The sequence below is a fragment of the Lygodium microphyllum genome, chromosome 8 (genome assembly GCF_053477565.2).
Source record: "Lygodium microphyllum isolate KBCC chromosome 8, Lygodium_microphyllum_v1.1.10, whole genome shotgun sequence".
Lineage (NCBI taxonomy): Eukaryota > Viridiplantae > Streptophyta > Polypodiopsida > Schizaeales > Lygodiaceae > Lygodium > Lygodium microphyllum.
In genome coordinates, this window is record NC_141142.1 from 6765441 (window position 1) to 6782392 (window position 16952).

The 16952-nt window shown below is 38.4% G+C and overlaps 1 protein-coding gene across 1 annotated transcript in view; it reads right to left on the reverse strand.

The window, feature by feature from the left end:
• Positions 1–12332: 12332 nt before the first annotated feature.
• RBCX2 (Chaperonin-like RbcX protein) overlaps positions 12333–16952 on the reverse strand; it is a 94157-nt gene continuing 89537 nt past the window's right edge. Inside the window, exon 5 of the mRNA XM_087682529.1 lies at positions 12333–12809. Coding sequence (XP_087538655.1) covers positions 12687–12809 — 123 coding nt within the window. The 3' untranslated portion in view covers positions 12333–12686. The remainder of the gene's footprint in view (positions 12810–16952) is intronic.

The window sequence follows — 16952 nt, forward strand, 5'->3', positions numbered from 1 at the left end:
CAAGTATCTAAAAGAGTACATATATTCAATTACAAATCTTATTTAGGTAATAAAGGAAGCATAGGAGAAAAATGATATTACTTTCTATTTGGTAAGATAGAGAGAGAATTCAATCTTTGTATTTTAAAATAAAAGATCAAATGATATAAAATAATTCTTGCTTTTTATGTAATGCAACACATTCTTCTTATTCATAGGCCTTATTTTATGGAAGAGCAAGGGCCCCTCGCGACTTATAATAGCTAAGGATTGAAAAAATCACACTATCAAGCACGTATGTGTTGTGCTACTTCCATAACACAAGACATGGTGGAGTAAAAAAAAAACAATGCTTTTGAGGAGTTATTCAATTGGTTTTTTCGAAGATATCTTAAAAAAATGAAGAATACAATAAATGTCTACGAAATGTGAATAGCCAAATATACATAGATCTAGCTTCCAATACCCTCTAAGTCCTCTTTCTTCTTAAACATATTTCCTACATAACATAACAAAATTTCCCTCTTATAACTAGCTACATATTTGATATTTGTTTGATCTACCTACCAAAGCATAGGAGAAGAATGCTAAAAAGTATCCAGCTCTAGAGGAAGAGTAGCTTGGATAACCAAAAATTCAAATGGGTATTGTATTTTCGAAAAACATTAATTTGTGGGAATTATATTGTAGTACTAAGTAGCCAAAAAGCATTGTAAGTACGTTTATACAAAGAATGGGCCCTGAGGCCTCCTCTGAGAAAGTGCTATGCAAAATCAAATGAACATGAGGATTACTTTTGGCTAGGTAATATCCAAGTGCAACATCTTTGAGGAACCTACTACAAGTTCTTGATCCTTTGTCTCTTTCCAATAAATTATCCTCATATACAATCACTAGTTGGAGAAAAAGAATATAACATTAAAAGCAAATGTAAAAAAGAGTACAAGGTGAAAAGGAGATGTAAAGTATCTATGGATACTTATAAAAAAGAAATAAAGTATTACCATTTCATCACTCTCCAATTTACTTGGATTCCACAATTTAATTGATGATATTTTCTTGATGTCTTTCAGTTCCTTTACATACTTTGACTTTTCTCTCCCAAAATTGGAAATTCCAAGTCTCTCCTCAAGTTGGTCAAATTCTTTATCGGTAGTCTACAATACCTTCTTAGCATTTTTTGCTTTGGTTAAAGACATAAATAAGGCCTCATGTGAATTGATAAACTTGTCATTTGAAATTTATGTATCTAGTAAAAGAAACTCATTGTTTGTTGGACTCATTTTCAACTATGCCATTAGTATCTATTATTGAAGCCTCTATAGTAATTGCCAAACAATAGTCCTCTCTCAAATTGAGGAGCCTTTGAAGGGATCGAATTGCAACTTCCTTCCACTACCAATGATTCTCACTAAAAGACAACTTCCACAAATAACCTATTGCAACTAGAGAATCTCATGCAGGGTTTGCATAAAATCACTTACAAACGTTATCAATCTTAATGCTTGCTATAGCCATCAATGGGTTATGTTGTGATTTAGTATTTACACAACCATCCTTTGTGTAGTAATAGGAGATTTGCATATCCTATGCACATAGCTCAATATTTTACCCAATTGGGCATGCAAACCTCTCGGCCTTGGAGTGAGTAATGATGACATTTGTAATAAAAGGAAACCTTTTTGGACTCATAAATAAATGATGTATAATATTGAATCAATGTTGCAACTACCATAATCGCCTCTTCTTGGTAGATCTGGAACTATTCAACATTTAGGAAACTTTTCCCCAAAGAATGTCAACAATTACTTCCAGTGTCATCTTGCATCTACTCAATATGAATGGATAATGGGTGGGAGAACTCCAATGCATTATTTCTTGCAAGGTCGTGCTTGATTGTTGTATCTTTTTCAGGTTTTCTTTCATGTGCTTATTATGTGGTTTCATTTTGGTTCATTTGAGTGTGATGTTGTCCTTGAGTGCCAAATTGTTGAAAAGCATTTTCTTTTGTGTGCTATATGAATATTTTTTATGGTTACCTATGCTAGATGACCTAGTTTGTGTGCTTTCTTTTGTATATTATATGTAGCCAATTCCCTTTTCCCTCCTAAGGAAAACAAAAGCAATCAAGAAGAAGAAAATTCAAAGAGGGAAGCTAAAGATAAATACTTTTTTTAAGAGCTAAACATATTTCTTATTTAAGTTTGTTCATTGGGATGCTTCACTCTTTAGTGTGGGTAGAATGATAACCAAAAAATATGTGCAAATAAAGGCCTAACAATTTGCTCATCATGGAAATGTCGTTGCATAAAGACTCTTTGTTCGATTCCTTTGAACGACAACTATTGTTGCATGATTGTTTATAGCTCATGACTATGCAATTATAGTCACTCATATGTGCAATTACAATGCAGATCTTATCTGTCCTTTTTTCCACAGTGCTGATAGCATGTATACACATGTCATTTCTCTCCTCATAGTTAAGTCTTTTTTGAAAAATAAGTTTTTAGTTATGATGATGCATCTTTGCAATAAGCTTGTAATCAAGAAAATATTTACTATAATTTAACTCATTAGACCTGCTTTCAAACTCATTAAGAAATAAGATTATTTTTTCAGTCTATTATCTCAAAATATGTTCATTTCACTAATATGTTTTTTTTTTTGCCTTAATTCAAGAAGATAGTCTTTTAGTTGTTGCAGCTTATAAATGTTTGTGTTGTCTTAATTTTCCAAATAATGTAACTACTTAATATTAATTATTAGTTAATAAAGTTTATAAGTTTCTAATGTATCTTGCTTACTATTGATACACCTCTAGCTTCATCACTATAAAAAGCCCAAAGACTAGCTACAAAGGCCAAAAACCCACCATTTATAATGTTTTGAATATTATATATGCTTCGTTTAACAACAAAATACTCAAACAAATGACCCTAGAACCCCTCTTTTGTGCTTGCTCTTCTCCCATATATTACCCCCCTTAAGATTCACACTAATATTTACCAAGATTCGTAGTAATATATTTTCTCAATCCCCCATCAAGATTCACACTAGCATCTACCAAGTACACCCTCAGTCAAGGAAGGAAGAAGGCATATCTACAATTGAGATCTCCCATTCCTACTCTTTCTATATAAAAAAGGGACACTTTTGGTCTTTCGCTACATGTAGAACATCTCTCCTGAGCAAGATGAGTGATTGTACTTCTTCAGCTTAATCTTTGGGGTATCATTCCTACTCAAGGAATCAAGCAAGGTATCTATGTGTTAGGAATAACATGGATAGCAACTAGGGGAACCCCCTAACACATGCAACATAAAAATGCCATTTTACTCCTTCCTAACTAGTTTCTTACTCGATTTTGCAAGTAATATGCTAGTCCCTTCTAGTCTTTATATATTTCTCTTACTCAAATTCTTTATGCATTGATTCTTTTCTATTAAAAGCTTGGCCTCTAGCATTGTAAATAAATTTCAAGAAGTACTATACGATCACTTATTTTCTAGTGTGGGTTATTGTTTAATCTAGTTTAAAGTCTCATGAATCATGAATTACTTTTCTTATTCTTCTTACCCTTGTAAGGATCAACCAATCCCTCTACTTCTCTTAGTTTAGAAAGGAAAGGCACTCCTATTGAGGATTACAAAGCCACTGTTAAAAAGTTTTCATTTGACTAAATGGTGCAAGTTCCTACTATGCATTTGCATGGCCATTTGTTGCCAAGCCCTATCATAGTATTGTTCAAATTACTTTTTTTAATGCCCTCCTTGAATGGGTCCCTCCAAAGTCATCCTTTCAAGACTTTTTCTACTTAGGCTAGATTCACACAATGGCAATAGAAGATGATGGTATGGAAATGCATTTTTGGGTGGCTATGATCCAAAAGTATCCTTACCACTAGCCTTGAGGTCACACAACATTGGTGGAAGAGACATTTTTAAATGTTTCACAACCCTTATGTTCACATGATGCCATGGGAAAAATTATAAATTTTCATATTACAAAAGCACACAATTTGTGAAGAATTGAAAGGAAGATAAAGTTGCATTATAAATTTCAAACTAGAAAGGTAGTTTAAAAACAAGATTAATCATAATATTGATTACAAAAGAGAGGGTGCATCGACTATCAAAGACCATGCTGGAAAATACATGAAGCATTACATTGTCTTTCCTGTGGGAGATGATAAGATGATGATGTCTCCATTTTTGAAATTTTATCACCAAAGGCTTGATGTACTTTCTTCTTTAAATATTCTCTATACATTGATCTTGCGATATTATTGCACCAATTAGCCCTAGAACAAAAGTTATTTGGTATAGCTCCACCACCACTTTCATCACCTCTTTGGGCTCACTCAATTGCATTTTCAACTAGGATGGGATGAACTATTCATACCTCAACCATTGAGTTTAATATTTTTCTTTGATCCTCTTCCATTGAGCTACCAAGTTGTGGGGTTGCCTTAGTCTCATGCACCCATTCCATGTTAAAAGAGTCTCTATGGCATATGCAAATATTATGTAACATAAGACAAGTAGCTATGAGATCCAGCACATGATGTAGTTCCATGTCACAACAATAATATGTGAAACCTTTCCTTCAACGTATCAAAAGCTTGCTCCATTAGCATTCTTATGCTAGATTGTATGAAATTCCAATGATACTTCATGTGTGATAAGCCTTCTTTGTATCCCTTGAAGGGTACTAAATATTATGATCAGGATATGTAAGCACAATCTTCTACCAAAAAAATAGTTACCCAATGCACCGCCAACATATCTTTGACCTAGCTCACTTCTTGTGAAGTTCGAGTCATGGATTGACCTAGCCCATCCCACAACATAGTTCCATATAGAATAGTTTTGCTGCAACTGTTAGTTGCAATAGAATAGAATGGAATTCTTTACAATTAAATCCTCATGGTTTTCTTTGGAGCAATGATAGGAATATGTGAGCCATCAACTACTTCTACGATGTGGGGGATATGTCTCAAGGCCTCAAATTCCTTAGCCAACATCTCAAATTGAGCTTTAGAAGGCCACTTAATATGTGTGTCCCTTTAGCCTAATGTAAGGATGACCTTACAAAAGTCTCTAATTATGCCACAAATGATGCTCTTTGCACACCCATGAAAGTATGCTAAGGCCTCTAATGTTGTGTTGGAGGCCAATTAATGAAGAGTGAGATAGACATGTGTACTAAAAGTGGCTCATATATTAGTAGTTTTATTTCCCATTTGTGGAGCAGGCTTGCCGCACAAGTAATGAAAATTTCTCTATTGATGCAAAGACTCTTCTTAAACATACTTGTCGAGTAAGAGTCTAGCAAGTAATATTCAAGAAAGTGTTGTAGCTGTTCAAAAGCCTAAGCCTTTTTATGCTCATGTCCCTTCATACAATTAATTATCTTTGTAAATTTCTTGAGCAACCCATACATTGAAGTAGATGCAACCACATTTGTAGTGTGGCCTCATCAATGTGTTTGTGGCTTGATGCAAGAAGCATTGGGATGATTGCCAAGGAGCCCGACCATGCACAAACATGGCCATCCTTTTTGAGATTACCATTGTAACCTGCATACACCCATCTATATTAGTGAGAAGAACTATTCCCTTGTGTTAGGTTTTCAATATTTTGAAATGTGAAATAAGTAAACAAAATACTTTAACAATCCACTTTGATAGTACAAATTATTTTTGATTAGCAGACATCAATAGCACCAATTAAATATTAATAACACATTAAAAATATAAATTACTTTCAATACCACACTTTAATGATGATCTAATAACTACAAGCTATTTTAACTCATTTAGCTTGATCTAGAAATCTAGCCATGGTAGCTTGGAATTGTGCAAGGATATCTAGGGGCATACTCTCTATAGCCTCTTGTCGAAGTGAGGTCTCCTTGAGATGATTGTGCTTGACCAATTTTGGTCATGTTAGCCAAGGGGTCCTCACATTTGGGATTGGTATGTTGGGATGAAGATAAAGATGGTTGAACTTTACTTTGGTTTGCTTGAGAGTCTCCCTCGATAGTTGGCGAGGTAGTAGATGCCGCATGGGAGACAAAATTCATCATACCACTTGCAAGTGTGATGATTGCCATTTCTAGAAATATAATCATGAGCCTTATCAATCCTATATTCGCCTAATACTGCCACCCATTTTTTTCAACATGCTTCAACATCTTTGTCAAATTCATGGTAAGTAGAGGATAATTTGTCTACTACTTTGGCTCAAAGGTTTACCCCTTGTTTTGGGGGTTTCTAAATTCCTCATTCATTCCACCCCAAATATGAATGAGTTGTTCCACCCAAACATCTTGCCACTCTCCTTCCCCTTGCTGTCATTATCATCATCTTTGATGAGGTTCACTACATCTTTATTCTTTATGGTACATTGTTTCTTGGATAAAGTACATTTTGGCACTTCATTGTCAAGCTCTAGGGTCTTCTTCTTTGAAGGTTTGGCATGGCGTTTGCAAAGTTGAGAAGCCATAGGATTTGGACTAGGACCATTGTCCATGGTTTGCAAAGTAGATGGAGGTGCTTTAGGAGCCAAGTTTGGAGGGGGTGTTCTAAAGAAGAAGGGGGAGGTAGGTGAGGGGGATGTTAGCATGGCAGTGAAACCATTAGGGGACATGGAGAAAGGAGAGGTTTAGAAGGGATAGTAAGTGGATTGAGTGAACATGGTTTAAGAAAGAACATTCTCTTCATCATCAACTTGGGAATCAAATTGGTGTTTATCCATATTACCTAAGAAAAAGAGGTATCAATAATAAAGAAATGTGTATGTATGGACTTTGATATGTGGGCTTGAAAAAGTAATTGTACCTTTTTGTCACACGTTGCACCTGCACTTGTACCTACGAGCATGAGATAATTTGAGAAAGGTAAATAAAAATAGTAAACATGCTTTGGAAATGGCATAGGTTTGGTGGTATGCTTTACCTTCAAGTGGTTAACATCAAGCTTTGTAAAATTTAAGGCCAACTTCAAGGGAAATAAGAAATAATATATCGTAACAAAGGAAACGTTTTATTTTATAGTGCTATATGGAAGGTTAACCTTTGTGATGTATTTGAAACATTAGAAAGTCATTTATAAACATTGGGTTGTATTTGAAATGTTAGAAAGTTGTTTATAAACATTCAAGAATGATTAATGATGGTATAGAATGTTGAATTTTTTTTACATAAAAACAAACTTTGGGAAATACAATGAGAAATGAGTCCACTTAATTTTTTAATAGGCCATGATGTTGGCATGCTAGATCATCAATGTTTGGGCCAAGGTGTGAGGGGGGTTTTCAAAAGAAACGGTGAGCATTTGGGGCCTAATGTGGAGATGAGAGTATTCTTCCCTATTGCACCATTTGGATAGACATTGCTACATGTCCATTGCTGGTTGGCTGGGAGATGGTTGCAAATTATTAGCTATCTCCATCTAAACTTGGCCTTAATGGACTTCCCTCTTTCCCCTCGTATATTTGAAGAAGTCACTTTTGCTTAGAATTGGGGCATGATGTGGAGGTGAGAGTATTATTATGTATCCTACCGTCTAAATAAACGTTGCCACATGTTCGTTTTGCTGGTGATTGCAAACTATCAACCATCTCCATCTAAACCCAACCTTAATGGACTTCCCTCTTTCCCCTTGTATCTTTGAGGAAGTCACTTTTGCTTAGAAATTCTTGCCCTCTTTAAACCCTTTCTGCTACCACCCCCCCTTTTTGCAATTTCCACCTTTATACTAATTGTGTATATTTTAAGAATCATCAACATGTGGGTACCACCAATCTAGACATCGTACAAGCTATTACGTACTTTACTTAGCAAAGGTATGGATCATATTCCATTTGGAATACTAAATATAAATGATGTAAAGGAATCCCTTATATAAGGATCTATTGCATTGTTGTAGTTGTAGTTGTCCCATCTCTAAACAACTTCATTCCATTACTACATAACTTCCTCATTGTAGGCATTGATAAATCGATAATAATCCTTCAACCTTTTGTAAAGAACTACTCTTATCCATCACCTTGCATAGGTTCAATGGACTTGATTTTGAGGACATAACCCAATGAGGACAACCTTACTCCTCAAATTCTCTACTTCTTAAGCCCCTTTTGTATAAATTCCTTACATTCTATCTCAATTCCCTACCTAATGGGCATCTTTAAGGCCCACAAAAACGAGTTCTATATGGGTTTATGAATGCTTCCAATTGCATATATATAGAATACTCCATGTTCCTCACTAGGATCCTTGAAGATTACAAAAAGGTCATGATGGAGTTTGTTGCTAAACTCAATAATAAGGTTGCACTCTGCACGGACGCACGCACGCACACACACACACACACGCATGCACACGCACACACGCGCGCACGTGCACACACACACACACACACACACACACACACACACACACACACACACACACACACACACACACACACACACACACACACACACACACACACACACACACACACACACACACACACACACACACACACACACACACACACACACACACACACACACACACACACACACACACACACACACACACACACACACACACACACACACACACACACACACACACACATGCACAGAGCTTAGCGTATATGTATCTATCACTATATATGTCATGTACACATATAAAAGCTAGAGAGCATATACACTTGAAAGTGTTTTAAAATTGTAATGTATCCACAATCTATTCCTTTATGCAAGAAGTATCAATCATTGATGGTAAATTCATTAAGTAGCTTGGTGGTTGACATTCTAATTGTAAGTCCACCATGTTAGTTGTACAATTTTTTATGCAAGAAATTCTTCTTGAGGCTTCTTATCGATATTTTGTTTAAACATTGGCCCTTTATACTCGTTAGCATTTTGAGAACATAAGTAAAGTTTGGACCGTACTACCCCCCCTCTCACTATATAGTAAAAAGATAATACTAGACCCATGGCTATGAGCCTAAGTTTTCCATTACCTTTGATAAATGTCTTTTTAGACTAACATCTATAATAAATGCATAGCAGGTTTATATATGTGTGCATCAATCTTTGCAAATGCACCTACATCTCTATGTATATGTAGGTCTATCAATAAGAAATTAAATCCTATCATAGCTTGCTAAATCTTTATACATCTAGTCTAAGTATGTATCAAAGCATGACATGCATCCCCCTTGATGTTTGGCCAACAAAGGGGATAATCCATGCTACTTGAATATTGTGAAGTTGCACAAATACGCTAACTTCACAATGACACATTCTTGCTCAAAACTTAATTTGCAATGAGAGGCCAAGAGAGTGACAATAAACAATGCATTCCTTAAAGGTTTTACAAGAAGAAAGATATAAAAATTATGATTTTTTTGACTCACATAAAACTTGTAAAGCACTTCAATGGGATTACTTGTATGTGTGGAAGCACATCAATGTCAAAATTTATTTGCTTCCTTCCATAAGCGTATGTAATAATCCTCTTATTAATACCATTATGAATGTCTACTCATGACATCATCTTGATTCTCTTCCTAGGAGATACATGTCCTAAAATTGAATTGGAAAGAAATCCCTTTGTCAAATCTATTGCAAATAGGAAGCCCAAAGTTCTTGTGTTTATAAATGCATCAATGCATACTTATCTACACACATGCCTTGAGACTTAGTTGCATTTGATGTAACACGCAGTCTTTGCCTTCTTTTGGATGGCTTGGCGGATGATGGGTTACCAATGAGGAAATTTATTTATAGCATTTGATAAGATATTTGAGAAGGGAAAGTTGTTAAATGAGGTCATGCAACATAAAAAGAGTAACTCGAGGCTTATTGGAGTTGCAACAAAAAATGAAATAGAATTAAGTCCTTATATATAGTTTGGGCTAGGTTGTGGTGTGCCATGATAACCATAGTGGCATCACAAGTCAAGCTATCATATGGCACCTTCCTCATCCCATTCTAAATCCTCATGCTTTTAAATTCTAAAGTTGAATTTAACTCACAAAGGAAAGAAGGGTAGAGTGAAACTACTCATTTGACTATTTAATACATGTAGTGGCATCACAAGTCAAGCTATTATATGGCACCTTCCTCATCCCATCCTAAATCCTCACGCTTTTAAATTCTAGAGTTGAATTTACCTCACAAAGGAAAGAAGGGTAGAGTGAAACTACTCGTTTGACTATTTAATACATGTAGTCATGCATACCCTCATAAATACATGCATACATTCATGTTTACTCAATAACATTTGCCACACTCCTATAGGTGAACATAGGTCTACATAAATATTGCACATTGTACATTTCTAGTTAGAATATGCATGCAATAATTTTGGTTGGAGGAATGCTAATTAAATAAGTTGAGGGAGATGTAGAAAGAAGATAGGTAGAAGAGAGAGGTGGGTCAACAATCTAAGTAAAATATGCACAACCTAACTAAATGTATGCTAAGTGTTTTCATGACATGCCATCATTAGGTATTTTCATTCTCATCCAAACACCTTATATGTGCAAGGAGGGAGCACACTTATCATAACCTTAGATTTCTCCCACCTTTGCTAACTCCTCAACTCCACGTTCTCATATTTTCAACATGGACTTTGTAAACAAGACCTTGTACTTGACTTGCTCTAAGCATCCTTGCGTCCATATCCTTTGAAACGACTTGTGACAATGACTCTTGTTTCATACACTTGTATTCTGGGATGATTGTGTACAATTTCATTCTTTGAAGAGAACTTGTTTTCCTTTATTATAAACATAGATTTCTCTAATTTCTTAATTCCAAAGAAATCTTAGCATGTACCCTTTCAACAACCCACCCATGGTAACCTCTTTAAATTTCGAGGAAATATTTAATGGTCTCCACAATTATTAACATTACCTTCATAGACCAAACCATTTTCCTAGTTATCCCAATTTGAAGTCTTGCTCTTTCTTTGAAGCAAGATGTTGGAACATCTAGGATTCTAATAGTTCCCTTTTTATTTGTTATGCAATGTTAATTAATATTTTACCATTTAATGTGGTCATGTTCAAAACTATGGGAAGATTTCAATCCACAAATGGTTGATAGTGATACTCTTCCTATACCTTAATTGCTAGATAAAGTGGTGAAAGTGCCAACATACATCTTGAAAATAATAAAAACCAAGGTGAATTAAACCCCTACTCTTGAATTATTTCACATGAATGGCAAAAAAACATCCACAAATTTTTAATACCGTAGAAAGGTGGGTGAATATTGAATTTCAAGACAGTGACATAGCATAGTCAAGTTTCAAACACAAAATAAGAAAGATTACACAATTTGGCAATTGACAAATATTACATCCAAACATTCTCTTAACAATGTTCAATTCAAATATTAGCTACATTCACCCTAAACATGCACACTTGTCTACATTAATATAAGGTTGCATAAAATGTGTGCACGCACACATGCATGCATGTTTGTGGTTGTGTTGCACACGTGCACGTGTGTGTGTGTGTAGTTGCATGATATTCACATCTTAACAAGAAGAAATTGAGAAAGGGTAAGAGATCTAGTCATGTGTACTTGGAAATGATTTTTTACAAGGTCCATGAAATGAATTAATAGAAAGTTGAAGGTGGCAAAAGGACGAGGAGTCCTAATCTAGTGGCATATATGCAATTTTTCAGACATTGATAATTGGTGTAAAAGTGTGTTAGCATGACAAGTATATAATACCAGGGTGGTAGAGGATAAGCATTGTAAATACACACCATATTGTGACATCATGGTCCCATCAAACCAATTTAGTAGAGGTTGAGATACTCTCACCTTTTAATGAAATCATCGTTGAGATAAGAAACCATTAAGGTTGTTTGGGCACACATGAGATGCCATATTCACTAAATGTAAATTAGCCCCCTTGATGGGTCACCCACACTAACACCCTTGGGAAGGTTGACATAATTGCAAAATAGCACCAAGAAGTCCAAAGAAAATGAGATCCTATAAATCACATCCTCTCAATCACCAGTTTCATACATAGTGATAGAAGTGACTAAAAGACAGGCCAAGATTGAGATAGCCCCACTTGATTTTCAAAACTTTGTATAGGTATCTTCATTTGCTATTGGAAACAAGTCACTACCTAATAAGGCCATTTTGATATGTTTAAAAAGAGTTAAAACATGTGGTTTGGTAGTAGACCTAGAATGTGTGAATCCAATTCATTTCACTATGTATATGTAATTGATAACGGATTTCCCTATGTGAACCACCCCATATGTTCAAGTTATTAAATTAGTGGTCCTAATCAACCCTTGCATCTCTAAAAAGTAAAAAATTGTCACTTTCTGAACCCTTTCCCTCCTTGTATTAATCATGTTGAAAATACATGCAAAATCCTTGAACTACTTTGTGACACCTTTTATGCACTGTGCAACCAACATGAGCAAAAGACCAATAGGGTACGCTCTCCTTAGAATAATTGGCTAACATAAGATAAGATAAATCCACGAATACGCGCCCGGGACACAGAGATAGATCCACAAACAGATTGACTTAAGGAGACAAAGGAAGGCACTTTCTATTTCTGATCATGTAGGTCAACAACACCACTGCAGTTCCATTCTTTCCACAATTGTTAAGCAACGGACTGTGCGAACTAGTGTTCTGTAGTAAAGAGGAGTCCAGGAAACCCTGCTAGCTCTTATCTTCGTCATCGCCATCTGCCGACGGCCACTTAACAGTCTGCACCAGTCGCTCCCGCAGAAGCTCCAGGTTCTGGTCAGAAATAGCTTGGTACATCTTTGCATGATCGTGCTTCTGTATAACCCAACAAGTAGTAACTGTTAGGCAAGAGCCAAAACAACCACTCTCAACGACACGAGGAAGCCAAACGACCAGAACGACGAGCTAATTTTAGAACAATGACGGTAGATATTTATCTGGCAACGTTGGCACTCATACATGCTGCACCTTGAAACAAAATCAAAATCATTTCTATGCCTGCTTGGCGATGGGTGTGCACGCACGCAAACACCCACACACCCACATACATACACACAAATATGTATGTATGTATGCATGTAAGTGTACATGTGTGTGTGTGTGTGAACTTTGGAAACAGGATATCAAATCGAAAATCAGAATCATTGAATAGGGGAAGACAGACAGCACAATGTTTATACATACTCTTATGGCCTAGCTTTTCTTATGAGCATCAAATGTGAATGTAGTGACCTTCATTGTCTACAGAAAATTTTAACAAAATATGATTTTGATCACCTCCAAAGCACCCTACCCGAGTAATCCATCACAGTTGCAACCTGTGCCACAAAAGAAAAAACATCCTGCAATGCATCTTGTTGTCAGAAAGATTCAGTCGACGCAATTTGTAGTTAGGTGGAGTTGATCTCATCTCCCGCCCCTGGGGACACATGAGCTGCACCAAATTGACATAACATTGTCATCAAGGGATGGTGACTAGTGCTCTCGTCTTTCTTCTTTGCAAAGCTGACTGACTGCATTTTCAAGCCTTTTATTGTGTATCCCCCTTCAGGTGTTCTATGGCTTCTGGGTGCAATACGCATGTGCTTCAGAGAAGAGATATCGGTTGCCTATGAATTCATAACTTTGGTGTTGGTAGCCTTGGTGTGTTGACTTGGATCTTGTGAGGTTCTAGTAGTTATACTTCTCTACTAGGCTCCATGACCACACCCCTTGGATACATGGAGGCTACAGACACTCTGTGGGGCAGCAATACAAGAGTAGTTACACACAGCATGAAAGCAGCACTGCTGGCACCCTTCTTTCTGGTATAGTACCCTCCAAAATCCCCATTCAACTCAGTCACACACTTTCTCAAAACCGAGAGCATAACAGTAAAACATGCCACTTGGCTCTAGCAAGTATTGTTGTCTCAAGCAAGAAAGATAGAAATGCTGCCTGGGATCCTCCTCCATTCTCAAGCAAATCTGAATGATTAAGAGTAGTGGCTTGGCTAGGGTCTTGTAAGAAATTCCAAGTAAGATAATTAGTCTTCCTTCTTGAGTAATAGTCCATACCAGATCATGACGAGCTTATGGATCTAAAGCTCATGATGATACTACTCTCTACCTGGATGCAGGTGAGACTGACTTCAGCAACCTTGTTGCAACCATGGAGATCTTCTAGTCAGCCTCATGTGTTCATCATTTGGCATAAGTCCTATGGAGCTGGGTTTATAACACAGCCGCCTGATTAGAGGTCTAATAAGCATCTCACTTGGGGTTTGTCATGGAGCCTTGATGAGATTTTTGTTCTTGCTGCAGCTATGGAGATCGTCTGCTCAGCCTCAAATGCTCTACTCAATTGGTGGATTCTCACACATGACAATCTTACTAGAGGCCTCATGATCAGTTCACTTGGGTTGGTCATGGAACCTTATGAAAGTGTGTGAGAGTGCGCAATAGAAGAACAAGAACTCGCGGGGGGGGGGGGGGGGAGAGAGAGAGAGAGAGAGAGAGAGAGAGAGATGGAAACCCTTCAGCTGCCTGTTTGACCCGCGTGTCTCTGCCGTCGCGGACCTGCGCGTTGCTGCCGCCGCCTGCCATCATCTGGGCCTGCGCGCCCTGCCGGAACGGACCTGCATCAGTCGCCTGCCCCGTTACTTCACGCCGCGTTGCAGACGCTCATCGGATTCGACCACCCTGCTGACCTGCGGTCCTCCTGTTCGTGCTCCTCCTGATCTGCACAGGCGCTGCGAACCCTAATCTCACCTGTTTTTGACAACGACAGCAAGTGTCAGGTCACGGCCAGGTATTCTGCACCTATTGCCCCGCTACACATCAGCCCTGTGTCCTGCTGCCCCCGGGCGCCACACTGTGCACGCTGCTGTGCCAAGAAGTGAGAGAGAGACACACTTGTGGTCTTCAAGCCTGCAATAAGGGAGACAAAGCAATTCATGCTCAGCACTAGATCAGTGATGGAGAATTTGCAGGAGACAAATGGTATTGATGTGGCCTTTCTCGACCAGCATTTAGGGAATGGGAATGACCAACTTTTGCCGGATTCAGACAGTGATTCACTGGCGGAGGATTCTGGTCAGTTGGCAAAAGGGGATGAGACAGGTAAACGTCAGAAGATGTCGGTTGAAGATCTGCTATTATGCCCCCTAAATTTGCCTTAGCCAGAGGTCCAAGCTGATGGGTCTCTTCAGTTCATGCTGGCCACTGTCAATCATCTTATGTTTGATTATGTTCATGCTAATGAGAGTAAAGCTAACTCTTTTCGGAAGGGGATCATGTAGATGCAGTCATGGGAACGGAACTGGTTCTACAGCAGATTGCTGCCTTCCATGAGAGGGCAGCCATCTTTTATTTTACAGGAAGGACTCCCTTGATCACAAGGATTCGTACGTGGCTGCTGTCTATGCTTGTAAATGTTCAACAGTGCCACAAGAAGATGCTCCAGGGGGCATGTGCAGGCCCCTCTTGTTGAAGAGATTTATGATGGTCCCAAGGGGTTTTTTGAGGTGCTTTTTCGCTCCTCGGAAGTGCGGTCATTCATCATGTAGCACATCCCTTTGTTTTTGGATGGGCAGCTGGTTCACATGGTTTCTTGGAGGCCCATGGCCGAGTTTCAGGAGGTGTTGAGGCAGGCATGCCCTATTTGGGTGGGTGGCCGTTGATTTCCCTGCGCATCTTTAGAGACTCCTCCTTTTGGTCTTGAGAACCTTAGGCGACGTGTTGGTAGAGCCTCAGCTCGCTTCCTGCAATCGGGACAAGGCATGCATGCTTTGGGACACAAGAAAACCTTGCCCGACCAAATTTCGTTTTCAGGTTCCAAGATTGTAAACCTTGGTTTATGAGTTGAAATGGGTACTTTTGCAGGAAACTGTTTCCGATGCGGCCAATTGGGCCATCTTATTTTGGAATGTGACAAAAATCCAGAGGTTTTATAGCAATCTATAGATTCAGACATGGATATGTAAGATCACCATCCTCCCCACATACATCAGTAGCTTCAAGCTGATCCTGAGATGCCTCCCCAACATGGTCGTGATGAAGGTAAAAAGGAGGTTTCTCAAGTGAGCCTTGAGCGTACTTCCCTTTTGGTTGACCGGAATATGTCTTCTCGGGAAGATTCTTGGGTATCGATGGTTAGACGTAATGCACACAAGCTTCTCATTCGGCTCCTGCCCACCCATCGCCACACCCTATCACTCAGACCTTTCAACGCAAAGGTAGGGGGTTTTACATGAACCCTCAATCTTCATGTGCTCCGACCGGGGATGATAAAAGGAATTCCAATTTTGCTTTGCGCTTTGATATGCAGGGGAGGCTTGTGCCTCCTAGAGACGTTTTTCGTTCACAACAACAACAATTTTCTTCTCGTGTTTCGATTGCTAGTTTGCAAAGGATAGACCTTGTAGATGTAATCTGAAGCGAGATGGAAAGATTCCAGGCAGCCAAAGCTATAGATGTAAAAGGGAAAGGAAAAGCGGTGGTTCAATAGTTTTCTCATTTCCGATTTATTATGAGAATTGCTTTGTGGAATGTAAAAGGTATCTCTTCGCGTAGCAAGCAGTATCGGTTGTGGAAAGTTGTGTTTGCTGAAAAGTGGGATGTATTTTTGAAGGGGAGCTACAAGCTCTACCCCGAGACCTACAGACCGCTTATTGATCAAGCGTTTCAAGCCGAGCGGCCATAGCTACCTCTCACATAGCCGACGCGCCATGCCTACCTTACGAGTGTAGTGAGCTTACCTTGATGCTCGATCGAGTACTCTCCTCTCTCTTGCACACTGGTAGCTCCACGATCCTTGTGGCAAGCTCAAGCAACCTCAATCCCTCTCCCATGAGCTCCATCCTCCATAGCCACGCGCGAGACAAGGGAAGAGAAGAGAAGAGAAGAAGATGGAGAGAGGAGATGGAGAGCTTCTTCTCCACGATCCCTCACTCTCACACACTCACTCCCTCACCCTCTC